The sequence below is a fragment of the Tachyglossus aculeatus genome, chromosome 25, assembly GCF_015852505.1.
Source record: "Tachyglossus aculeatus isolate mTacAcu1 chromosome 25, mTacAcu1.pri, whole genome shotgun sequence".
NCBI lineage: Eukaryota > Metazoa > Chordata > Mammalia > Monotremata > Tachyglossidae > Tachyglossus > Tachyglossus aculeatus.
The window spans coordinates 10,632,895-10,660,081 of NC_052090.1; the positions used below are offsets into that span (position 1 = coordinate 10,632,895).

Genomic DNA, 27,187 nt, shown 5'->3' on the forward strand with positions numbered 1-27,187 from the left:
GTGTAATACAACAGAATTTGTAGGTGCATTCCCTGCCCACAACAAGATTTCAAATAAGGAAGAAAAGTTGATGTTCTTAGCAAAGAGGATATAATCAAAGTCACTATTTAGAAGCTTGCTGCTAGTCTCTGGGTTTATATTGGTTCGTCTTCCCCACTAGACCGTAAGCTATTATTAAAAATAATAGACGTTGCTTTTGTTTGTCTTATGCTGTCGAGTCGTTTCTGACCCATAGCTACTCCATGGACACGTCTCTCCCAGAATGCCCTACCTCCATCTGCAATCATTCTGGTAGTATATCCAGGGTTTTCTTGGTAAAAACACGAAAGCCTTCTTGCACGGGTAAACTTGAGTCTCCACCCTAGCTCTCTCCTATGCCACTGCTGCCCAGCACAGTGAGTTTCGACTTGTAGTAGATTGCCTTCCACTCACTGGCCACTGCCCAAGCTAGGAAAGGAATGGGTATGCACCTGGTTGACTCTCTCTACCATAGCTGAGGCTGGTAAAATACTGGCAACTCTCCAGGTGTGATCCTGAGAGGAGAATAATAGATGTATGGATGTATGGGTCAGAGAAGCAGCGTGGCTCAGTGGAAAGAGCCTGGGCTTGGGAGTCAGAGGTCATGGGTTCGAATCCCGGCTCCTCCACTTGTGAGCTGTGTGACCTTGGGCAAGTCACAACTTCCCTGGGCCTCAGTTCCCCCATCTGTAAAATGGGGACTAAGACTGTGAGCCCCATGTGGGACAACCTTGATCACCCTGTGTCCCCCCCCCCCAGCGCTCAGAACAGTGCTTGGCACATAGTAAGCACTTAACAAATACCATTATTATTATTATTATTAAGAGCATACAGTCTAGTAAGCTCCTTGTGGGCAGAGTAATAACTACCAACCCTATTGTACTGTACTTTCCCAAGTGCTTAATACAGCGTACTACACACAGTAAGTGTTCAATAAATTCCATTGTTTGGTTGATAAAAAATAAATTACGGTTATTACTATTAATAAAAAAAATAGTAATAATAGCAATGGTATTTGTTAAGCCCTTACTATGTGCTAGGCACTGTACTAAGCGCTGGGGTGGAAACAAGCAAATCAATGTGAACACAATCCCTGTTCCACGTGGAGCTCACAGTCTCAATCCCCATTTTAAGATGAGGGAACCGAGGCACAGAGACATGAAGTGACTTGCCCAACGTCACACTGCAGACAAGAGGCAGAGCCAGGATTAGAACCCATGACCTTCTAACACCCAGGCCCGTGCTCTACACATTATCATACTGCTTCTTTATGTGACAAGCACTGTGCTAAGTGCAGGATAGATAAAACCAGATCCACAGTCCATCTTTTACAGGGGGTTCACAATGTAAGGGGGATGGAAAAGGGTATTTACTACACATTTTACAGATGAAGAAACTGAAGCACAGATAAGTTAAGTGATTTGCCCAAGGTCTCACAGAAATAAGCAATCAGTCAATGGTATTTATTAAGCACTTTCTGTGTGCAGAGCACTGTAATGAGGGCTTGGAGGAGCAAAATACCTGCCCTCAAGGACTACAGCAGACAAGTGGCAAAGCTGGGTATTAGAACCCAGGCCTCTTAATTCCCATCCCCAGGTTCTTTCCACTAGGCCACACTGCTTCTCTTTGTGGGCAAGGACGGCATATTATACTGCTATGTGTCCCCCAAACTCCTAGCCCTGGGTTGAGTACATAACAGGTTTTCATGATGAGGTTGAAGTTTCTGTCTACCACACAAACCCCTATCACATGATGACACATTTCTCACAGCTGCTTCACCACTGGAATCCATCTGATTCCCACAAGAAAGCAGCTCTAGATGAATCGTAATACGTCCACTTCTCTCCTAGGTACATAGCAGGGAGGGTAATGATTTACTATGGGAACAGTCACAGTTTCTTGTTAAATGACAGACATTTTTGGTGGAACTGAAGAGTCCTGGGTCCGTGTTACTCTGTCCCCTCCCCTTCCTAGGGTCCAGACCAAGGAAATATTTCTAGATGTCTTCTGGACTCTTCCTTATACAAAGAGTGTATGTGTCATTTTAAATACGTCAGCCTGAGAGGTATTTCTTAAGGGATTACTATGTGCCCAGTGCAGTGCAGGGCCAAAAGGTGTGCCAGACCATGGCACAAAAGATGGAGCTCCCCAGCTTGAGAAATGCTCTGGGCATGTCATTCCCCTCCTCAAAAGTCTCCAGTGGTTGCCTATCAACCTTCATATCAAGAAAAAACTCCTCACTATTGGCTTCAAAGCTCTCCATCACCTTGCCCGCTCCTACCTCACCTCCCTTCTCTCCTTCTATAGCTCAACCCACACGCCCCACTCCTCTGGTGCTAACCTTCTTGCTGTCCCGCCATCGACCCCTGGCCCATGTCTTACCTCTGGCCTGGAATCCCCTCCCTCCCACATCCACCAAACTAGCTCACTTACCCCCTTCAAAGCCCTACTGAAAGCTCACCTCCTCCAGGAGGCCTTCCCAGACTGAGCCCTCTGTTTCCTCTGCTCTTCCTCCCCTCCCCATCGCCCCGACTCCCTCCCTCTGCTCTACCCTCCTCCCCACCCCACAGCACTTGTGTATATATGTACATATTTATTATTCTATTTATTTTATTAATGATATGTACATATCTATAATTCTATTCATTTATTTTGATGCCATTGATGCCTACTTGTTTTGTTGTCTGTCTCCCCCCCTTCTAGTCTGTGAGCCCATTGTTGGGTAGGGATTGTCTCTATCTGTTGCCGAATTGTACTTTCCAAGCACTTAGTACAGTGCTCTGCACACAGTAAATGCTCAATAAATATGATTGAATGAATTACCAGATGACAGGGATATTAGAGCTAGTTATCAGTTATGAGGAGCATGAAGAATTGCTATCCAGACCACCAGGAAACACACAATGTCACAACCTTAACCAATTTAATGATGAAACTGTAAAAAAAGAAAACAACTTGCCCTACATATATTTCCTAAGGACCATTCAAGAGAAAAAGCCCTCTGATTTTGATGAGAATAAAGAGTGAAAGGGCCTCTCAACAAATATGACTGAACTGAATGATTACTGTTACTACTACCACCAACATTACTACTTTTCTCCCCCAAATTCCAAAGACCTTATTTATCTTTTAAGAATAGTCCCTTCCCCACCTCTGTTCTTTGCCTTCCTTTCCTCATTGTAGTTTAGACATGTCTCATCACAGAGAATGTATACTTAGATTTAATATAAATAGGAAATCTGTACACTGTACGTAGCATATATAGAAAGACAAAGGGAAATGAGAATGCTAGAAAAAGAAAGACAAATCAATACTGTGTTTAATGTCAAAGAGGAAACCTGAAGAACGTGGTTTTGATCAATATTTACAAAGTGCTATAGAAAATTGAGGAAAGAATGCCATGCTGAGTTTAGTGAGTGGGGAGGTCTTAATTAATGCTCCAGAAAAGCTTGCAAACTGGACAAGAACACAGAGAATGACTTTGGTCTTGGAGGGTTAGGAAGAGTTTTGCTGGCTAGTTTGCATCAGATGATCAAATCCTATCATCCTATTCTGGCAATTCTGGTATAGTGTGGGGTAAAAATTGAAGAGCAAAATGGAACCGAGAAGCAGAAAGTCATACCAGGCGCTGCTCAATAGTGAGGTAAGGGCCATGAATTCCCACCAGAGTTGGACTACTTTCATCAGAGAAGGTGAGAGAATACACAGAATGCCACACCACTGGGTGGAACTTCCAGTGGTGGGGCTTCTGGAAAAGGATGAATCTGGAAGATATCACTAAGGGACAGGTGTTGGACAGGTGGTTCAAACTACTTTTTCATTTCCCAAGTCACCAGGCAAACACCATCTGTTGTAGCCCAAACGTGACTAGCACTATTGTCCCAGTAAGAAGCAGCAGCATGGCCTAGTGGAGAGAGCACAGGCTTGAGAGTCAGAGGACCTGGGTTCTAATCCCAGCTCATCACTTGTCTGCTGTGTGACCTTAGGCAAGTCACTTCACTTCTGTTTACCTCAGTTCCCTCATCTGTAAATGGCAATTAAGTCTATGAGCTCTCTCTGGGACAGGTGCTGTGTCCAACAGGATTACTTTGTAACTACCCCAGTGTGTAGTATACTGTCTGGGGTGAAGTAAGTGCTTAACAAATATCAATAAAAAACAGAATTATAGACTCTGTTTCCTGATTCCTACTGACTAGACTTAAGCTTGTGAAGTGCTGAACAATCTCTGATGCAGAGAGAGTTGAAGGGACCCAAATCCTCCTCGAGTGCAATAAAAAGGCCCAAAGGTATGACTGCTTGATCTGAAGTGAGGGACATCGCAGTGAGGCATTTGTGGTGGGGGGCACCAAATAGAGTGCACCATAGAATGCCTCATACTGGGCTAGACACTATGGAGTTAACATTTCAAAGTTAAACATGCACTCTGACTTCTGGAATCTTAAAACGTTGAACGGAAGAGAAGAGCTAGGAATCACTATAAGGTGACATTAGTAATTATAGAATTATTATTTTTAATAATAATACTAATTGAGATATTTTTTAAGTGCTTACTAAGTGCCAAGCACTGAACTAAGTGCTGGAGTAGACTCAATATAATCAGGTAGGACATAGTCCCTGTCCCACATGGAGTTCACATTCCAAGTAGACTGTGAGGTCATTATGAGCAGGGAATGAGTCTACCAACTCTGTTTTATTGTACTCTCCCAAGAATTTAGCAGAGTGCTCTGCACACATTAAGTGCTCAATTAATATCATTGATTGAGGGGGAACAGGCATAGCATCCCATTTTATATGAGGAAACTGAGGCACAGAGAAGTGAAGTCACACTGAAAACAAGGGGCTCACACTACAGGCAAGGGGTAGAGTTAAGATTGGAACCCAGGTCTCTCACACCCAGATCTTGTGTTTTTTCCATTAGGCCACATGGGTTATTGGAAGCAGGGAGGGAAGGAATCTAGTTTAAATAGTAACCTACAATAAAGAGTGAAAAGAAAACAAGAAAGCTGAGTGCTCTGTTACAAAATCAATGCCTTTGCAGGTCTTCTCAACGACTCTCCAGCCATCTCCCACTTGTTGAATATCCCATTCCTACCTTCTTCTATGCCACTTACAGTACTGCTTTCTGTAATTTGGACAAAGGATGTAGAACTTGATGATTCTCAGCTAAAAACTGATATAGTCATTGGTTAAATGCTTTGCTTCCAACAGATTTGTCACCATTTCTTTCAGGGTTTATCTTCTTTCCCCTCTGTCTTTACTTGTAAGCTATGTTCTTAGTTGAAGAGGTTGATCTAAGCTTCCATTAGCATGTGATTAAAGGAAGAAGAGTTGAGGCAAAAAGATAACCTGCCTTAGTTTAATCTAGTATGATGTATGCCCTTTAAACCTCCAGGGAATTGGCTAATATTTGAGATTTTTCATGCTGTGAAGAAAAATTCTGCAATAAAACCAAGGATTCACAATATCAAGAAAGCTGAAAGATACAATCTCCTCCTCCTCGTCACTTCTAATCATACAGATGAATAAATTGCTATAAAAGAAATACCAAAAATAAAACTAAAAACAATGACTGAATCATTTTTTTTAATCTCATGTACTCTGTGTTCAGGTAGCAAGAAATTTAATTCCAGCTGGACCAGTCTCCTGTGATTTTTTTTGCTTTCATCTAGGGTTTTTTTTTTAATGCTTAGAGGTATTATAATAGGATAGCATGTATTTGTGCCCTGGTTTATACCCATCATCCTTACCATTACAACAAGACAAAAGCATTAAAGCAAAATTAATCATGTCAAAAGATTTTAGCAAAAACAAGTGAGCCCATGCATAAAGCATCGCTTTGTCTAGTGTGAAGTCACGCTCTGATTAAAAACATATAATGAAAGTGAAAGTGATACATCATTGCCTTAGCAGTAGGGTTTTTTGGAAGTGCTATGCAGTTCTCAACCAAAAAAGAAAAAATAAAACAGAATCCGGCTTTTGAAACTTACAATGATCACAGTTACTTTCGAACAAATGAAACAGCAATTTTATTAATGTTTTTAAAGGTGCAATTGTTAAAGCTACCGCTTTAAAAATTAAGGACTTAATGTTACTGCCAGGGGAGGTTGATTTGCAATTAAAATCTCCCGGAAGCAGTAGGTTCTGGTCTCGATATCCCAAATATGGATGGGAGGGATCCACTCTTGGCCTCAGAATGGCCCTGACATCCCAAACCATCGTGCCACCCGTATTGGGGTTCTAACCTTTGTAGACATCGGGGCAGATGGTGAGCAGAGTGAGGGAGGGATGGGTGGGTGGATGGATGGTTGGGTGAGAGTGGATGGGTGGGTGGGTGGATGGATGGGTGGGTGGGTGAGTGGATCTGTGATCTTGTGGCTGGGAGAAAGCCCTGCTTGGTGGTAACCCCATGGCTGAGAGAAGCAGACCCAAGCAGCTCAGAAGAGGACAGCATTAAAAGTGAAAATGGATGAAAAGACAGGAAGTGCTGAGAAGTAGAAAGGGGATGGAAGTTCCTATTTTACCACTTGACCATCAAAGGCTGAAGGGTGTGGGGGACAGGCTGTGACATAGTCCCAGCAACAGGCCCTGAATATTGAAGCACTGTAACACCAGAGACTCAGAAGGACAGAGAAGGAGATGGCGAGGCATCAGAGCTCACCTCAACAGAAAAATTTTAGGAATATTTTTCTTCCATAAAACCCATCTATACAGCACTAAGTAATTTTTTTAAGGCAGATGGGACCATTAGTGGTTTTGCAACAGAGGAGTGTTAAAGATGAATCAGTGCCTCAGGAGAGTTAACCTCTCTTGGAGGGCCAGATCTCCTCACTCTGAAGAGAAACTTTTCTGCCTGGGGACAATGTGCCCCTCAAGCCATCTCTGAAACTGAGAAGCTCAGAGGGCATAACTCGGGACCATTCCCAGGCTGATAGTGGAGCCCTCACTTGCAGGATGGCATTGATGCCTGTCTACATGTTTCGTTTTGTTTTGCTGTCTGTCTCCCCCTTCTAGACTGTGAGCCCGTTGTTGGGTAGGGATTGTCTCTATCTGTTGTTGAACTGTACTTTCCAAGCACTTAGTACAGTGCTCTGCACATAGTAAGGGCTCAATAAATATGATTGAATGGATATCAACCAACCGTACTTATTGAGCGCTTACTGTGACATTCTTATCAGCCTCCCCAACCCCCCGACTGGATTGTAAGTTTCTCAAGGGCAAGGACCGTGGAAACTACTTTCATTGGATGCTTCTAAGTGCTTAGCACAGTGCTCTGCACACTGTGGGTGTTCAACAGACTGTGAGCCCCATGTGAGACTGGGACCGTGTCCAGCCTGACAAACTTGCATCTACTTTAGTGCTGAGAACAGTGCCTGACACATAGTAAGTGCTAAGCAAATACCATTAAAAAAACCCCAAGAAGGATAATGAGCCTCATCATCATCATCATCAATCATATTTGAGTGCTTACTGTGTGCACAGCACTGTACTAAGCGCTTGGGAAGTACAAGTTGGCAACAGCAGCAGCAGGGAGACAGGGACTGATCACCTCAGCTTCTTCGTCCCTGATGAATGACACCCCCCGCCACTCTCCCACCCTTCAGTTTCTGGTGGGTCACTCTACCCTTCAGGTTCTGCCTGGGTGCAAAGTTGCTTGAGCAAGTTAATGTGTCTGCAACTGGATCATTAGAGGAATCATCAGACTCTGACACATTTCTAACGAATCTTCAAGATGCATCCTACTAGGACTCATCCCTCACAGTGTGGGGACGCGTCAAGTCCTGTTTCCTGATTCCACCTTGGACCTGTGGGATGAACTGGGGACTATGGTTCCCATCAATGTCCACTTCTATCCTGGGGTGCAGGCAGCCAGCAAAGAAGCAAGCTAAGCCAGCCCAGGGAAGAGTGAGAAAGGAGACGGGCAGGAGGGCTGGGCAAGCGATCTGACCACAGAGGAGAGCTCCACCCTGCCAGCCTCTCTCTAGCTCTTCTACCGACATAAATCAGTCCCCCCCAACTAGATTGTTAAGCTCCTTGAGGGCAGGTATCAGGTCTACCAACTCTACCGTATCAGATTCTCCCAAGTGCTTAGTACAGTGCTCTGTACCCATTAAGCACTCAATAAATACCATTAATTGATTAAGAATAATAATTATTATTATGGTATTTGTTAAGCACTTACTATGTGCCAGGCATCGTACTTAGCGCTGGGGTAATAATCGTAATAATAAAGCTCATTTATTGAGTGCTTACTATGTGCAAAGCACTGTTCTAAGCACTGGGGGGATACAAGGTGATCAGGTTGTCCCACGTGGGGCTCACAGTCTGAATCCCCATTTTACAGATGAGGTAACTGAGGCACAGAGAAGTTAAGTGACTTGCCCAAAGTCACCCGGCTGACAATTGGCAGAGCCAGGACTTGAACCCATGACCTCTGACTCCAAAACCCGGGCTCTTTCCACTGAGCCACGCTGCTTCTCTAGATACAAGGTAGATACAAGGTAATCGGGTTGGACACAGTCCCTGTCCCACAGAGGGCTTAATCCCCATTTTACGGATGAGGGAACTGAGGCACAGAGAAGTGAAGTGACTTCCCCAAGGTCAAATAGCAGACAAGTGGCGGAGGCAGGATTAGAACCCAGGTCCTTCTAACGCCCAGGCCCATGCTCTATCCACTAGGCCATGCTGCTCCTCCGATTTGAATGGAGCTGGTAAATAGCCTTCAAAACCAGTTGGGTGAGGGGAGAGGGGTGACTTGGACTTTCTGTTCTTCCTGCTATTCCCCTTGGCCAGTTCCCTCCAAAGCTCTTCTGCTGGTTTTACGGGAAGTGGAAGGGCGGATGCTGATTGGACAGAATCTCCTGAAGTCAGCATCTGCATCTGATAATAATGTTAATAATAATGTTGGTATTTGTTAAGCGCTTACTATGTGCAAAGCACTGTTCTAAGCGCTGGGGGGAACACAGGGAGATGAGGTTGTCCCATGTGGGGCTCACAGTCTTAATCCCCATTTTACAGATGAGGGAACTGAGGCACAGAGAAGTGAAGTGCCTTGCCCAAGGTCACACAGCAGACATGTGGGGGAGGTGGGATTCGAACCCATGACCTGTGACTCCCAAGCCCGTGCTCTTTCCACTGAGCCACGCTGCTTCTCAATAATAATGGCATTTGTTAAGCGCTTACTATGTGCAAAGCACTGTTCTAAGCGCTGGGGGGATACAAGGTGATCAGGTTGTCCCACGTGGGGCTTACAGTCATCACCCCCATTTTACAGATGAGGTCACTGAGGCTCCGAGAAGTTAAGTGACTTGCCCAAGGTCACACAGCAGACATATGGCAGAGCCGGGACTCGAACCCATGACCTCTGACTCCAAAGCCCGGGCTCTTTCCACTGAGCCACGCTGCTTCTCAGCACCTTGACTGCACTCAGAGTAAATCTGGAAATAACTGGGTTGCCTCTATAGATCCACTTTTTGAGAAGACAATTTGCCATTATTTCAATGAGGTGAGAAGCTGGAAGGAAAGGGGGACTGCTAACAGACAGTGGGCTCTAATTCCTAGTCTTGCTTCTTTCTGGAGAGTTAGCATTTGGGGACACTCCCAGACGTATTTTGAAAATAATCCATGAAAAAAAAATCCACTAATGCTCTCTCTGGCGCATGAATGCACAGTAGCACATATTTCAAGATACAGTATATAACAATGTGCAGCCATGTGTCTCAAATTAGAATTGAGCCTGCTGAAGGTAAAATTAGATGGTCCGCATTGAAAAAGAAATCCAAATGCAATTCTCTTCCTTTTCTTTGTTGGGAAATAATCATTCTGGGAGCCAAACCTACAGAGCAAGTAGCAGGGCTCAGTGGCCTGCTATTTTATTGAATCTCACAAGCTGACAGTGAGAATCTTGCCCATCGCCGCTCCCACCCCTCCTCACCCCCCTGCCTTGATGAACAATTCAAATCATTTTCTTTCGGGACACCTTCAGAGTTTACTCCTGTGGGCGCCGATGGCTTTCTTAAATGAGATTTTCAGCTGGCTCTAGTAAGGAGCAATCTATGGAGACAGGGGTAGAGTGGATAGGGGAAATCCCCAGATAAACCCCTTCCTACACTATAAATCATTACTGGAATCATTAAGAAGCCACAATATTTCACTGGTTTAAGTTTCTTCACCGTGCCTATTCTCCAAGGGTTCCCACTTCTCTACAAACAGCTCTCTGAAAGAACCCACTAAGAGGAACACAACTCCCCTCGCTCTCTGAACATGGAATGATGCACCAACTATGGGAAGGGTTTCCTAATAATAATAATAATAAAGGTACTTTTTAGGTGCTTACTATGTGCCACAGGGTCACAGTCCCTGTCCCATATGGGGCTCACAGTCTTAATCCCCATTTTTCAGATGAGGGAACTCAGGCCCAGCAAAGTTAAGTGACTTGCCCAAGGTCACACAACAGACACGTGGCAAAGTAAGCGGCATAGGAAGACTAGAGCAGAATGGCCCATGTTGTCATTGGCCCATGAGTGGATGATACCTAGTCGATTTCTAAATGCCCACCAGCCTCCTTCTGCTCTCTTTCCCTGTTGGGGCAACTGAAATCTAAATCAGTAGCTCTCTGTCCGCTCCACTGACCAGGGGCCGTCTGGCCTTAGCCACTCATCTGTATTTCCTGCAGCCGTCTTCCTCTTCTTTGGCATGTGTAATCATGAATTGAGTAACTTTACTGGCAACATAAAGTCAAAATTAAACAATTGGGGCCAGTATCTAGGAACATATATGCATTTTGAATTGCTAGATTCGACTCAATATAGACATAATATATCCCGTTATTACCCATAGTAACAGCCAAATAGAAAGTAGCTTCTCCTAATTGCAACAGTAAAAGAGGGAAGGGAACGGAGAGAAAGAACAATCAGGAACCAAAGAGAATTCAATAAATGGAAGTGGACAGTTAGGTCTGCCCCATCGTGTGCACCAGGACATGATGAGGCTAAGTGGTACAACGACTCAGGAGAAACGCTGGAGCTTTGCCAGGACTTTGCGTTTGGTAAGCCGGTGACCCCTGGACTCTATTCTGTGACAATGTAGCTCTCCGAGGATGAGTGACACTGCATCACGGACTTTTTCGATTGGATTTGGCCAGAGGCACAGTTTATTCTGACCACTTGTCTCCTGGATGGCTTTCTGATTAACTGAGGAAGGGACAGAATGGGAAGGGAGGGAGTCAAGGAAAATATTACAATGGAAAAAAATGAAGGCACATTTTAGCATCTCTTTCGAAGGTGGATTATTAACAACTCAAGAGAAAGCTGCTACTGGTTTTATTATTGTTCCTCAGCACTTCAGATTGGCAAACGTCTTTTTCATTTGTATCTTCCCAATAACGTGGTAGAGGTTGATGAGGGATATTAATATTACTGACATTTTTCCTGCAGGGTGAAACAGCTGCCAAGGGAGAAGATGGTAAAACCAGGATAACAGTTTAGGATCTGAGTCAAAATTCCAATCAGCCCAATAGCTCAACTCAATTCAGTTCAGTAACTCTTTTTCCACTGAACTCCTCAAAACTGTCCTAAACTTCTCCCATGCAGTGTGAGAACATAAATATGCAGTTCTGACCCTGAAGAAGTTATAATTCACGGTGGTGCTTCTCGTCTCTCCGACCACAGAGTCATATGTGAGAGTGATGGGGCGGGGGGAAATATATATATATATATATATATTGTGTGTGTGTGTGTGTGTGTGTGTGTGTGTGTGTGTGTGTGTGTGTGTGTTGGGAGACAAAGAGAAGGGCAAGCATAAAGCACGTGGGCTTTCAAAATGGGAGCACCACACTCTGAGATTGTTAATCTCATTTGGGGCAGGAAATGTGTCTGTTATATTGTACTCTGCCAAGCACTTGGTAAAGTGCTCTGCACACAGTAAGTGCCCAATCAATATGACTGATTGACTGATAACAAAATCCCCCAACATGCTCCTGGCTACTTTGCTGGTCTGCACAGCCCATGTAGCAAGGAGCAGTGAAGCCACGATAGAAAGAGAGGCAAGACTTGGCTCTGGGCTGTTTGAGGTGGGTGTGTGGGGAGCAAGGGGCTTCCACTAAGATGGGTGCAGTTTTCAGCCTCAGAGATACCTTTCTGGAGAGCTTGGGGGAGATCTTCTCCCATCTCATGCTATTTTGAAAAGCAACATGGCCTGGTGGATAGAGCACAGGCCTGAGAGTCAGAAGGACCTGGGTTCTAATCCCAGCTCTGCCATTTGTCTACTTTGTGACCTTGGGCAAGTTACTTAACTTCTCTGTGCCTAATTTCCCTCAACTGTAAATTAGGGATTAAGTCTGAGAGCCTCCTGTGGGACATGGACTATATCTAAACCGATTTGCTTGTATTCATTACCCCAGTGCTTAATATAGTGCCTGGCCACATAATATGCACTTAACAAATACCACATTTATTATCACTATTATTATTATTATTGTTTTAGCTCACATTCACAAGATGGGGAGTAGCTGCTTCCTGGACCAGATGATTCTCCCTGTCAGCTTGGCATAGCTGAGCCTGTTTCTCCATCCAAACCGCTACCCTGCTAATTCAAGCTCTCATCCTATCCCGTCTGGACTACTGCACTAGCCTTCTCTCTGATCTCCCATCCTCGTGTCTCTCTCCACTTCAATCCATACTTCATGCTGCTGCCCGGATTATCTTTGTCCAGAAACGCTCTGGACATATTACTCCCCTCCTCAAAAACCTCCAACGGCTACCGATCAATCTGCGCATCAGGCAGAAACTCCTCACCCTCGGCTTCAAGGCTCTCCATCACCTCGCCCCCTCCTACCTCACCTCCCTTCTCTCCTTCTACTGCCCAGCCCGCACCCTCCGCTCCTCCACCACTAATCTCCTCACTGTACCTCGCTCTCGCCTGTCCCGCCATCGACCCCCGGCCCACGTCATCCCCCGGGCCTGGAATGCCCTCCCTCTGCCCATCCGCCAAGATAGCTCTCTTCCTCCCTTCAAGGCCCTGCTGAGAGCTCACCTCCTCCAGGAGGCCTTCCCAGACTGAGCCCCTTCATTCCTGTCCCCCTCGTCCCCCTCTCCATCCCCCCATCTTGCCTCCTTCCCTTCCCCACAGCACCTGTATATATGTATATATGGTTGTACATATTTATTACTCTATTTATTTATTTATTTATTTATTTTACTTGTACATTTCTAGCCTACTTATTTTATTTTGTTGGTATGTTTGGTTCTGTTCTCTGTCTCCCCCTTTTAGACTGTGAGCCCACTGTTGGGCAGGGACTGTCTCTATGTGATGCCAATTTGTACTTCCCAAGCGCTTAGTACAGTGCTCTGCACATAGTAAGCACTCAATAAATACGATTGATTGATTGATTGATTGATTGTGAGGAACTGACACCGACAAATGACACTCATTTTACCTGGGGGCTTAGGAGGGTGGTAGGAAGTGTTTGGCCCCTGAGTCACTCTGTGGGTTTGCCTTTTCACTATTAGCCTTTTTTAAAGAAAAACTTAAAAAAAACAAACCCTTCTTATTTAACTGAATTTGTTAAGAGTTAAAGATGTGCCAGGCACCATACTAAGCCCTGGGGTAGATACAAGCTAATCAGGCTGGACACAATTCATGTCCCACGTGAGGCTCACAATCTTAATCCCCATTTTACAGATGAGGGAAAGGAGACACAGAGAAGTTAACTTGCCCAAGGTCACACAGTACACAAGCAGCAGAGCCGGGATTAGAAATGAGGTCCTTCGGACTCCCAGGCCTGTTCTCTATCCATTAGGCCACACTGTTCTCTTTTCTGTTTCTACCCACCTGACTCTAAGAATAATGATGATGGAAATTATTAAACACTTATCAGGTGATAAGCCCCGGGGAAGACACAAAAAAGTTTAAGAGAAACTGAGAGTAGGTATCTTATCCCCATTTTATGGACAAGGAAACTGAGGCCCAGAGAAGCTAAATGACATGCCCAAGATCACACAGCAGGCCAAAAGCAGAGCCAGGTCTTCAATCTGCATCTCCTGACTCCCGATCCCATGTTCTTTCCACAAAGCCACACTTCTTCCCATCTCTGTCTGCCCATTGTTACCTACCACCCTTAACTAATCATTCATTCATTCATTCATATTTACGGAGCACTTACTGTGTGCAGAGCACTGTGCTAAGCACTCAGGAGAGTATAATACAACAATAAACAGACACATCAGGAGCAGCAGCAGCAGCATCAGAAGCAGCGTGGCTCAATAGAAAGAGCCCGGGCTTGGGAGTCAGAGGTCATGGGTTCTAATCCCATCTCCGCCACATGTCTGCTGTGTGATCTTGGGCAAGTCACTTGACTTCTCTGAGCCTCAGTTACCTCCTCTGTAAAATGGGGATGAAGACTGTGAGCCCACGTGGGACAACCTGATCACCTTGTATCCCCCCAGCGCTAAGAACCGTGCTTCGCACAGAGTAAACGCTTAATACCACCATCAATATTATCCAATGCTTAGAACAGTGCTTTGCACATAGTAAGTGCTTAATAAATGCCATTATTATTATTATTATTATTATTATTATTATTATTATTACTATCTGTGAACCAAAGGGCAGGTCCACGCCCCTTTCCTGCCCGACTGTCTCTGGCCCTGTCTCAGACTCTTTTTCTGCTGCTCTACGTTCTTTTTGATCCAGAATCAGAAGAACTGGACAGTCGGCAATATTACCTCCCCAAGATTATGGTTGGGTATCCAAGAACACAAGGTGGTGGCGGTGGTGGTTGGGGGAAGCAGAGAGCTAAGCCAGGGCAGCTGAAAGGGCAAAGAGAAGGCCAGCAGAGGCCGATTCTCACAGCTCTTGCCTGTCCTACTGCCAGTTCCTCTCAGTCAGCTCTCTCCAGCTGCTCCTTCCACCTTCATGGCTTCCTCATCCTTTTCCCTTCCTCCTCACGGCCCCTGTCTCCCATCACTTTTCTGGGCCTTTAGCCTCATTCTCCTTATATTACTTCTGATGACCTTAAAGACCACCCGACTTCTGAAAATGCAGTCATTTAGCGAAGCAGCGTGGCCTAGTGGATACAGCTTGGGCCTGGGAATCAAGAGGACCTGGGTTCTAATCCTGGCTTCTCCACTTGTCTGCTGGGTGACTCTGGGCAAGTCACTTCACTTCTCTGGGCCTCAGTTACCCCATCTGTAAAATGGGCATTAAGACTGTGAGCCCCATGTGGGACAAGGACTGTATCCAACCTGCTTAGCTCGTATCTACCCCACCATTTAGTACAGTGCCTGGTACACAGTAAGCACTCAACAAATACCATAAAAAAGGGGGCATGCATTTAGTTGTTCATTCTTCCCTTAGCAAGATCTTAACTAAACGGGGAAGGTCTATGTATACCATAGTGCTTTGTTTCTTTCCCTTCTTGCTGCTTGCTGTTATCCAATATTACTACTACTATTGTTAAAACTGTAAGATCCTTGTGGGCAGGGATCATGTCTACCAACTCTAATATATTGTATTTTCTCAAATGCTCAGTACAGTGCTCTGCACACACTCAGTGCACAATAAATACATTGATTGATACTATTCCTACAGTGGCCAGGGAATATTCTTGCAACCATGCTTAGATGATGCCACTATGCATGTCAGAGGAGTAATCCAGCTCAGAATAACATAATTTCATGCCCCATGTCTACTGGACTTTACTCCTCTCTGTCCTGAAGAACGAAACGCTCTCCTGCCTCCCTCCTCTCAGAGGGCTTTGGGGGAATGGAAATACAACTATTTCATGCAAGTGAAATGCAAGACCATTTCACTGGTAGAAAATGGATTCTAGAAGAAAATCCAAGTTGACCGGTTGTCCAGTTTGGGAAAGATATTTTTGATTTATGGATCCAAATGGCTCATTTATTATTTTATCTCAATTGATTTGGACCATTTTGACAGTTAAAATGTAATTTTATTGACCAAAGCAGTCAGTCCAGCCACTCAAGGGCCCAGTGCTCACAGGCCCTTGGGAAAACGATGGTCCGATTCCGTGGCTGAATTAACTTGGGAATCACAGCCAAAATAGCAATAAGTTCAAGATCTCAATGCCCAAGGCAAAAGGCTTACTGGAAAGCAATTCTCCTTTTCAGATGGGAGGGGAGGGGATGGGAGGGAAGGAGAGGAAATCCCCAGGCAGAAACTTCCAAAGGCTACAGTTCATTTACTACAGTCCAGTCTTGCTGGATGGTCATAGAAAGAAGAGTCATAATACCCAGTTAGATGGAGGGTCAGTAATAATAATAATGTTATTTGTTGGGCACTTAGTCTGTGCCAAGCACTGTACTAAGTGATGGGTAATTATTATTGTTATTACTATTATAATTATTGTATTAAGGATTTTACTATGTGTCAAACACTAAGCTCTTGGGTGGATACAAGATAACTAGGTTGGACCTACCCCTGTCCCATATGGGGCTCACAGTCTAAGAGGGAAGGATAAACCCCGAGAGAAGGATCTGGCCCATCTCATCACAATCTCAAGTTGAAAAGAATTTGATTTCAAGCCAAATTTCTTTTTTGGCCCAAAGTGCTGGCATTTGGGAGGGAGCAGGAGGGAGGATGGGATGGGAAGCCATATCACATTTCTCTAAGTTTGCTTTTAAAACACTAGTGCCATGACTGAAGACCAGCTTTAGACTGTGAGCCCCGAGGGAGACAGGGTCTGTATCTGATCTGTTGGGAGTGTGCATCTACGGTAGCACTTAACCCAGTGCTTGGCACATAGTAAGTGCTTAACAAATAATACTATTATCATCATCTACATTATCATCTTGAATTTAGGCAGACTGGCAATGTCTGCCACCCCAATCCCTTCAGTTATTGTGAAGTCCCCTGTGCCCCATAAACAAATCTCCTCAAGGGAGCAAATCAATAAAATATCTAATTTGATTAGCCGTGTTTTCAAATTCCTCAAGACACCCCTAGTGCAAAATGAAATAAATTAGCACAGAGAGACAAATGGGCGCGCATGCATACACACAGACACACACTATCCACTTACTTGTCAGGATTTTCCACGTCTTCTTTTCATCATCATAATACTGGACCAAGTTGCTTGGTAGTCGATCTGGGCCAGGAGGAAGGCCTCCAACCAATAACAGCATTTTCTTATTGGAGCGAATTCTTCACCCAAAACAAGAAAGGAGATGAAGAACCACATTATTGTAGAATATTTTTAGGAGCAACAAAATCATAACCATGAGAAGAATATTCCCTGCTTGAAGATTTCTATCTTTTTTGAGCTTCTTCCCCCAGTCCTATCTGCACAATTCTTTTGAACCAAGCAGATAAATGATCAGAAAAGCTGCCTATCCCTCTACTCGTGGAATAATAAGCTTCCTTTATGCAATTTGTTAGAGGTTCACTCTAGAACGACCTTTTTCTTATATTATCCCTTTAAATCATCACTCTTTACAGCTGAATACACTTGAAATGCTCTGGAGTTGTACTAAGGTTAAGCATTAAAGTTGCATGTCAAAAATCGTATTAGTCAAAATCATTATTATAAGCCATTCTACACTCGAAGAACCTTGAAAAAATTAAGGTTAGGCAGAGAGTTTGTGAGCCAACTCTTTAATCACCCCCTGAACTTCAAATACCAGTTTGGTACAATTAGTAGCACCCGGCTAATGGGTGTGAGTTGAGCACATTTTACCAGGTGCTCTTTGTTCATTTAATTTAGCTCAGGCTCTTGCTTTTCTTCTCCTCCCAGCCCCACCTCCTCACCCTCTTTCCCCAGCCCCTCTGTCCCCCTCTCCATCCTCCTCTGCTCTCCCCTGTGCACCACTGACTAGAGGAACACCAACTGGTAAAAATGAGACTGTGATGTTGTTGTGCGTGTCCCTAGAGCAGAGGCCTGTCAATGCCTGCCACGGCTCCAGCGGCATGAACCTGCTCAACTGTGCAAAGTCACTCTAATTCCCTCTCTCTGTTTTTCTACCTTCTCCCCTTGGGGGCAACCACTGAAAGGAGTGACTACCCACCCATCAAGAGCTGGCAATTGGCCGCTATTAACCGTAGCTGTGATTCCCAATCTGCTCGGCTGTTCCGAGGAGCGGGACCACCATGTGCCCTATGCAGTAAAACTGTAATCTGCACCCTGGCCTCCACCTTTCTACCTGATGAATGTCCACACCTTTGGAGCATTAATGGATTTAACACACTTGCGATTGGAAGGGGGAAGAGAGGCTCCCATCCCCACAGGCCCTGCAGCTTTAACTGTCACTTTACATATCATTGACCTTCTCGGTGACGCCGAGGCCCGGAAGTGATGAAGCTGAAGGGTGATAACAGAAATGATTCACTCTCTAGCAAGTGGCCACGACCACATCTTTCCTCCTTCCATCCTCTGGCTTATCTGGCTATCGTGAAGTGGACTGTAGCACTGGTGGACACCGCTATGGTTGGGGTGCTTTAACATCTGAGGAGTGAATAGGGTTTACAAAGACTCCCTGCAAAGGAAGCAGCATGGCCTAATGGATACAGCCCGGGCCTGGGGGGTCAGAAGGTCCTGGGTTCTAATCCTGACTCTACCACTTATCTGCTGTGCGAGTTTAGGCAAGTCACTTCCTTCTCTGGGCCTTAGTTACCTTATCTGTAAAATGGGGATTAAGAATATGGGACAGGGACCGTGTCCAAGCTGGTTAGCTTGTATCCACCCCAGTACTTAGTACAGTGCCTACCGCATAGTAAGCGCTTAACAAATGCCACAATTATTATTATTACTATTTATTGTTAATAAAAAAATCGGAACTCTTTAAATTAAGCTCCACTGCTACTGTGTAGGGGATTGTGACTAAGCAGAGAAGCAGTGTGGCCTAGTGGAAAGAGCATGACCCTGGGAGTCAGAGGACCTAGGTTCTAATCCCATCCCACACTTGCCTGCTGTATGACCTTGGGCAAGTCACTGATCTCTCTGTGTCTCAGTTCCCTCATCTGTAAAATGGGGATTAAGACCGTGAGCTGCTGTGTGACCTTGGACAAGTCACTTCACATTTCTGTGCTGCAGTTTCCTCCTCTGCAAAAATGGGGATTAAATCCTCCCCCCAGTTTAAACTGGAGCCCCGTGTGGGACAGGGACTGTGCCCAACCTGATGATTTGTATCTACTTCAGTGCTTAGAACAGTGCCTGGGATATAGTAAGTGCTTAACAAATACTATTGTATAAAGGGGCAAGAAAAATCTTCCAAGGAAACTCCATTGGTAGTCACCTACACAGTTACACGGACTTTATCTCTTTTAAACGCAGAGCACATTCCCCACTGACCCTATGTTGGGATTAGTGAGGCGACTCGGTCTTCAGAGACAGAACAAATGAACCCTGACTATCTGGGATATTGAGTCAATTTGCCCTGTCACCGGGTCACGCCCAACGAAACCAGCCATTTTGACAGAAAATAGCAACAGAAGCTGCCTTCACTGAAGTTCTGAAAAGCCTCGGCTGTTTCTGTGCAAGCTACGTCTAGGGCCATAATTGCAGTGAGGATTAAGGCTCAACTACCCGCTAGTCAGAGTTGGGGGGAAGACATAAATGTAAAATAATGGTGGTATTTAAGTGCTTGGTTTGTGCCAAACACTTTTTAAGCTCGGTGATTCATACAGTGTACACAGATTGGACTGAGTCCTTGACCTATATGGGGCCCCCAGTCTAAGAGTGAGGGAGAACCAAGTGTTGAACCCTATGAACCCCACAAAGCAGCATGGCGTGGTGGACAGAGCACGGGCTTGGGAGTCAGAGGTCATGGGTTCTAATCCCCGCTCCTCCACTTGTCTGCTGTGTGACCTTGGGCAAGTCACTTCACTTCTCTGGCTTTCAGTTCCCTTATCTGTAAAATGGGGATTAAGACTGTGAGCTCTATGTGGGACAGGGACTGTGAACAACCTATCTTCCATTTACCCCAGCACTTAGAACAGTGCCTGACACATAGTAAGCACTTAACAAGTACCGTAATTATCATTATTTTAGAGACCAGGGAACTGAGGATAGAAAAGTTAAGTGACTTGCCCAAGATCATACAGCAGGTGAGGGGCAGAACCTAGGACTTCTACCAGGTCAACAGTCTTTCCACTTGTCCAAACTGACTAACAGTAACAGTAGCAATGGAAAAAAAAAAAATGAACGAAGTGGTTTCTGATGGAAGATCCTGTGGAAACAAACCCAGAATGTAGTGATGAGACAAGTGCCACACAGGAAATATCAGGGCAGTTCCTCCGTGACAGATACACAAATACTCTTAGCGGCCGGGGGTAGAAGTCACATCTCTGTGCCCAATCTTTAGCCCCTCACTGATGAAACTGCCAGTGCTTGCCATCTGCCCACTAAAAACTGGACTGAAACAACCATCTCGTTTCACATAAGCCACTGAACAGCTGGCAAACAGTAACAACTTTCAGTCACTGCCAACTAGAACTGGTTTCAAACTGATAACAAAACGGTGAAAGACTCATTTCCCCATTTACAATCCCCTGGACCTACTTGTCCTCCACAGAGAACCCTATAATGAGGGCAGGGCACATAGCAAATACACAACATGAGGGTAAGAGAAACATTTTTTATCTCGTTAGGGATGACTGCATTGTCTAACAAGTGGCAGGGCTAAATGGAGCTATGAGCTGGTTATGCATGGTCATCCTTGATGCGTGGAAAATGAATGGTTTATTCCAAACCTTTGTATCTTTATATCACAATTCACAATTCCTTCAGTCAAAATTTTGATTTTTCTTCCACGTTCCAGTTTGTGAAGATGCTATTTAAATTTTGCTCTCTAGGCAGTTTGTTTACATTTTACTTGATTCTGGGTAGAAGATAAAAATTCTACTTCCTGAACCTAAATAGAACCAATAGCCAAATGAAATGTCGGACTTACTTTAAATCATAATTTCTAGGAGTCAATTCTATGTAACATAGCCTTAATCTTCTTTAAGGATTATTTCTCGATTATGAATCTGAGGACGACCGAGCCAGATTCCAAAAGATTTCCAAAATCACAAAGGATATCAAACCGCCATTCACGAAATCCCCAGGAAGCAGGCCTAAGGAGGACCCACTGAAGTTTGAAGATGGTAGGTTGCGAAGAAACTACATTTTTTTCCCAACAGCAGGTTGTGAGTTTATAGCCCAGGAAGTTGGACAAGAAAGAGATAGATAAATTCACAGAGGAGAGGTAGCTAACTGATTTGAGAGAGGGAAAATGTTTAAGATGATAGGGAACTCAGGAAGGATTGATAGATATTAGGGATGTTAGTTGGGTGCCTACTCTGTGCAGAGCACTGTACTAAGCACTTGGGAGAGTACAATATAACAATAGACATATTCCCTGCCCACAGTGAGTTTACAGTCTAGAGGGGTGGGGGAGACATATGTTAATATAAGTAAATAAATTACAGATATGTATATAAGTGCTATGGGGCTAGAACGGGGGAGGAATAAAGGGACCTAGTCAGGGCAATGCAGAAGGGAATGGGAGAAGGGGAAAGGGGGCACTTAGTGAATGAAGGCCTCATCGAGGAGATATGCCCTCAATGAAGCTTTGAAGGGGGGCAGAGTAATTGTCAGATTTGTGGAGTGAGTGCATTCCAGGCCAGAGACAGGATGTGGGCGAGTGTTCGGCGTTAAGCCAAGCACTGTACTAAGTGCTGGGGTATATATAAACTAATCAGATTGGACACAGTCCATGTCTCACATGGGGCAAACAGTCTTCATCCCTGTTCTACAGATGAGGCAACTGAGGCCCAGAGAAGTTAAATGTCCTGTCCAGAGTCACACAGCAGACAAGTGATGGAGCCAGATTAGAACTCCTAGGCCCTTGCACTACCCACTAGGCCACACTGCTTCTGCATTAAATAGGAGATACCTAATCACTAATCTGAATTCAAGAAGCTTTTCTGATCTTTGGAATAAACGGATACTGTAGAGGTGGCTTTTTGGTAATAACCAGTTGGAAAGAAAACAATTCTGAATTCATGTTCTGGCAAGCATTTAGAGTACCCTTGGAAAAACTATTCCTCCGTAACTGCTAAGAAGTGACCTGTGTAGAAGAAGCCATTCTAGAAGGGACCCTCCATTAGTTTTACAATATTCTTTCTTTATTTGACAAATCACAGTCAATGTGTATTGGATGTAGAATCAATAGAGAGAGCACTGGTCATTATGATACAGACATGAAGAGGGTTTCTTATTTGAAGAAACGATGAGAAAAATCAGTAAATAGAGTAGCAGAACTGGAAGTCATAGCCTGTCCTCCTTGTACCGTTGCTTGCTTTATGACAACGGGTAAGTCATCGGTCTCCATTCTTCTGTTGAAATTCTAACCAAGGCTGCTCAAGCTGAAAGTCCAGAATGGAAGAAATCCATATCCCTTTGAACTCCGTGGCTGTGGCTCTGGTTGTGCCTTGCACTGTAGGCCAGGAGGAGCTTGAAACTCTGCTTCTCTAACCACAGCACCATACTGTGCTTTACTTTTTTTATTTTGCGCATTTGTCTTTGTGGTGTTTTCATGTTTCATCATTCCGGATGTGTCTGTCTCCATCCCATTCTCCAGTCCCTTGTGAGCCCCCGGAGGGACAGGGACCATATCTAGACTGTAAACTTATTGTGGGTAGGGAACGTGTCTGCTAACTCTGTTGTAGCGAACTCTCCCAAGCACCTAGTTATGCACACTGTAAGCACTCAATAAATGTAATTGAATGAATGAATGAATGAATCCGTAATTTACTTATATTGAAGTTGGTCTCCCCCTTTAGACTGTAAGCTTGTTAGGGGCAGGGGAAGTGTCTACCAACTATGTTATACTGTATTCTATCAAGCACTTAGTAATAATAATAATAATAATAATGGTATTTGTTAAGTGCTTACTATGTGCAAAGCACTGTTCTAAGAGCTGAGGGGATACATGGTGAACAGGTTGTCCCACGTGGGGCTCACACTCTTAATCGCCATTTTACAGATGAGGTAACTGAGGCACAGAGAAGTTAAGTGACTTGCCCAAAGTCACACAGCCAATAAGTGGCAGAGCCGGGATTAGAACCCATGACCTCTGATTCCCAAGCCTGTGCTCTTTCCACTGAGCCACGCTGCTTCTCAATGCTCAGCACACAGTAAGAGCTCAATAAATATGACATTGATTACAGTGGCATGCTTACAGTAAGAGCTCAATAAATTCCATTTATTGATTGATTGATTGATCGATGCTGGACCTACTTAGTGAGCCACAGCATGTGATAAGCCCATACCCTGGGCTGCAGAATAGCTCATCCAGGCTCTCCTAATCAGCGAGTCTCCCATTTCCTCAGGAACATAATTCAGCCAAAATGAATACAGAAATGCATTGCTGCTCGGTTGATTTCCTCTATTCGTAGAGATACTTCAGGCTGTAAGCTCACTGTGGGCAGGGAACATGTCAACCATCTCTGTTGTAGTCTCCCAAGCATTTTAGAATGGTGCTCTGCATCCATTAAGTGCTCAATAAACACCACTGATGATGATGATGATACTCCCTTATCCAAGCATATGGTGGCTGAGCCTATCAGGGAGAAATTATCATTATTATTATTACTTTCTCACCTGGATAAATGTGTCAAAATCCAAGTAGAGCGAGTCCAATATTCACATTCACTTACTAGAAACCTTTGATCTGGCTCTTCTGCAGATGAAACCTTGAGAAGATTTATTTGATTCCTAGTGGCAATACGGTAGCTAACTGAAGCATTGTCTGCTTGCCACATTACCAAGTTCTGGTTGGAAACGCTCAGTGTGAGATGTCTTCTTACTAACCCAGAAAACAAACTAGGCCTACAGCACCATTTGCCATGGATTCTGGCTCCATAAACATTTGCTCCTGGACAATGCAAGTGGAAGCCTTGGGCTTCCCGAGCCACCGGGGGCCTGCAAGCAGGCCTGGGAGGAGTGGAATGGCTGTGAGGAAATGGGAAAGTAGAAAAGCAGAGTGTGGTCAGAAAGCCGGGCATCCTGCTGACCCACTGTGTCCAACACACACGTGAGCCTTAGTCCAGGTCAGTCCACTGATGGGATAGTTCACGGAGCAGATTTGATTTAATTGTCATATTTATTGAGCACTTACTGTGTGTAAAGCACTGTACTAAGCACTTGGGAGAGTTCAATAGAACAATTAACAGACATATTCTCTGCCCACAATAGCCTAATGGGGGAGATGGACATTCATTCATCCATCCATTCAATCATATTTATTGAGTGCTTACTGTGTGAAGAGCACTGTACTAAGTGCTTAGGAATATCAATACATAAATTATTAATTTATTTGAAATATTTATTCATTAAAATAAGCCAGATGAGTAGAGAAGGAAAGGGATGGGGGGGAGAGGGACATGGTGGAAAGTGGAAAAAGGGGAAAAACAAGAGGGAAGGAGAGGAGACTGAACAGGGGAGGGAGAGAATTGAAAACAAGAGGGAAAAGGAGACAGAAAGGGAGCAGGAGACAGAGAAATACGGAAGAGGAGGGATTTGTGGGGCAGAAAACAATGGAAAGGCAGGTAGAGGCATTTGGGGAGGATGAAGGACAAGAGACAGGCAGAAGATATTGATGAGTTTGTCATCGACAAAGGGAAGAGCATAGTAAGTGCTTAACAAATACCACAGTTATCATTGTGCCACCACATTAATCACCTCAACTTCTGATGGGGCATCTCAGAACCATGAGCTTCCAGACCAGTGGGATTTTACTGGGGCTCTAATTACACCAAAACCCTTCTATTTCACTGCCTTCAGGTAGAGTTCTGCCGGAGTCCTGCCCTAGAGAACTTGGAGCCTTCTAATGGGGGTAAAAGAGACCATCGCTGAAAAGACGACAATTACTACACAGGCTGAAGCAGGCGTGCATCCTGGGAATGGGAATCGGAATAAGACGGGAAGGGGAGAGGGAGGAAGGGAAGCTGACTGGGGAGCTCATGGATTTTAGGACCTGTCTATGGAAAAGGCAATGATAATGAACTGGTTCTTGGCAGAGAGTATTACTTGAGGTTTTATGGGAGTAGCTGTAACCACAGGAAGCCAGAGTACTTATCTGTTCCTTGACCAAAGTGAAAAGTGCTTTCCCTGCACACCTTGTGGCAGGGCTCTAAGTGGCACAGGGTGAGCTTGCTGTCCTTGTGGGTTGCTATTCCGGGGAAAACCGGCAAGAACTGCAATATATATTCAAGTTACTAACTAACTTTTCTCACTGTCTTCCTGCATGGCCACTCCCGCGGTGACTTGTCAAGTGGAAAATGCTGCTGGCAGAAATCTGGCTCCAGGCCTTCAGAGAAGCCTCTGTAGTTTCCCCATAAGGGATCTCTACCCCGAGCAGCTCTAATGGAAGAAAGCTTGGCTTAGTGTCTAGAAGCAGAATTTGGTGGCTGTTGTCTCTCTCTCTGTGCCCCATCTTCGAGGGCAGAGGTCTTGAATGTTCCCCTTCCCCATGGCTGGGGAAGAGATGCCACTCTTCCTGCCAGGCCAATGACTGAGTTAGAAAGAAATGTCTCTGAAGTAGCCCAGCATCTGGATTTGAGATAGCTCAGGGCAAACCACTCTGGCTCCAGGAGTGTGAGTTCCAATTGGTCCAGCCATGAATTCCCTTTGCATCTGGCCAGTTCCCGTTACCACAGGCTCTCAGTCCAGAGGGATTTTTACTGGGGCTCTAATTGCACCACAACTCCAACTCTGTTATACTGTACTCTCCCAAGCACTTGGTAGAGTGCTCGGCACACAGTAAGTGCTCAATAGATATGGTAGATCGACTATTTCCTGGCCTTTGGATCTGGGTCTGCCAGAGTCCTGTTCAAAAGAACTCACGGGGACTTGAGACAGAGCTGGTGGGTGGAGCCCGGTAGTGGGGGCAAAAGGGACCATTGCTGGAAAGATGACAGAATTACCACACAGGCTGAAGCAGGGGTGCATCCTAGGAATGGCAATAGGAATAGAATGAGGAGGGGAGAGGGGGGATGGGGAGCTGATTGGGTAGCTCATGGATTTTAGGACTGGTCTATGTAAAAGGAAATGATAATGAACTCGTTATTGCCACAGTACATTACTTAAGTTCTTGTGGAGGTAAATGTCACCACAGGAAGCTAGAGTACCTATGGGCTCCTTGACCAAAGTGAAAATTGTTTTCCCCACATGATTTGAAGCAGGGTTCTGATGGAGAATTTGGGGGTCCAGGGCCATGGCTCCACACACTGCACCCTATAGACAGTCTCCCCTCTCAACCTGAGTCCAGAAGTGGGTTCTCCTACAGGATTTGGCAGGGAGGGCTCCATGACTGAGATTACTCAGTAGTAGTAGTAGTGGCAATAGTAGAAATAGTAGTAGTAGTTTGTAGTCATAGTACTAGTAGTAGCATTTACTGAACGCCCTCTTGTTGCACTGTACTAGACCCTTGGGAAGTCCTTTTAGTCACTCTCAGCCTAGGCTCAGCTGGGCCCGCCAGGCCTTTCTTGAGGTGGTGACTTCAGCCCCGACCTGAGACCTGAGCCACCAAGTTCCTCAAACCTGCCAACAGTGTCCCAGCCTCTGGGAAGCCTCAAAGCTCAGCCCCCTCCTCCACCATTGGACAAATATTCCTCTTTTTTGGCATTTGAGAGTGTATTTTTATCAGTCAGTCAATCAATCAATCAATGGTATTATGGAGTGCTGACTATTTGCAGAGCACTGCACTTAGCCCTTGGGAGAGTACAATACAGTTTGAAGGGTGAATGGGTGTGGGAAGGGGGATGAAAGATTAGCTTGGGAAGACTTCCTGAAACAGTTCTGATTTTAATAGGGCGTTCAAGATGTAGAGAGCAGTAGTTTGTCAGATACTAGGGGGAGGGAGTTCCAGGCAAGAGGGAGGACATGAGCAAGGGGTTGAAAGTGAGAGGTATGTGACAGAGGTACTGTAAGTAGGTTGGCATTAGAGGAATGAAGTGTGCGGGCTGGGTTGCAGTGGGAGAGGAATGAGGATATGGAGGAGGGAGAGAGCTGGTTGAGTGCCTTAAGGCCAATGGGGAGGAGTTTCTATTTGATGCAGAGATGGATGGGCAATCACTGGAGGTTTTTTGATGAGTGGAGAGACATGCACAGAATGATGTTTTAGAAAAATGATCCAGGCAGCAGAGTGAAGTAGGGACTGGAGTAGGGAGA

At 44.9% G+C, this 27,187-nt stretch overlaps 1 protein-coding gene across 1 annotated transcript in view; it reads right to left on the bottom strand.

Annotated features, from left to right (window-relative positions):
* The window catches only part of KLHL14 (kelch like family member 14), a 77,165-nt gene that overhangs the window by 38,684 nt on the left and 11,294 nt on the right, over positions 1–27,187 (bottom strand). The window contains 1 exon segment of the mRNA XM_038766780.1: positions 17,057–17,178. Within this exon segment, the coding sequence (XP_038622708.1) occupies positions 17,057–17,178 (122 nt within the window).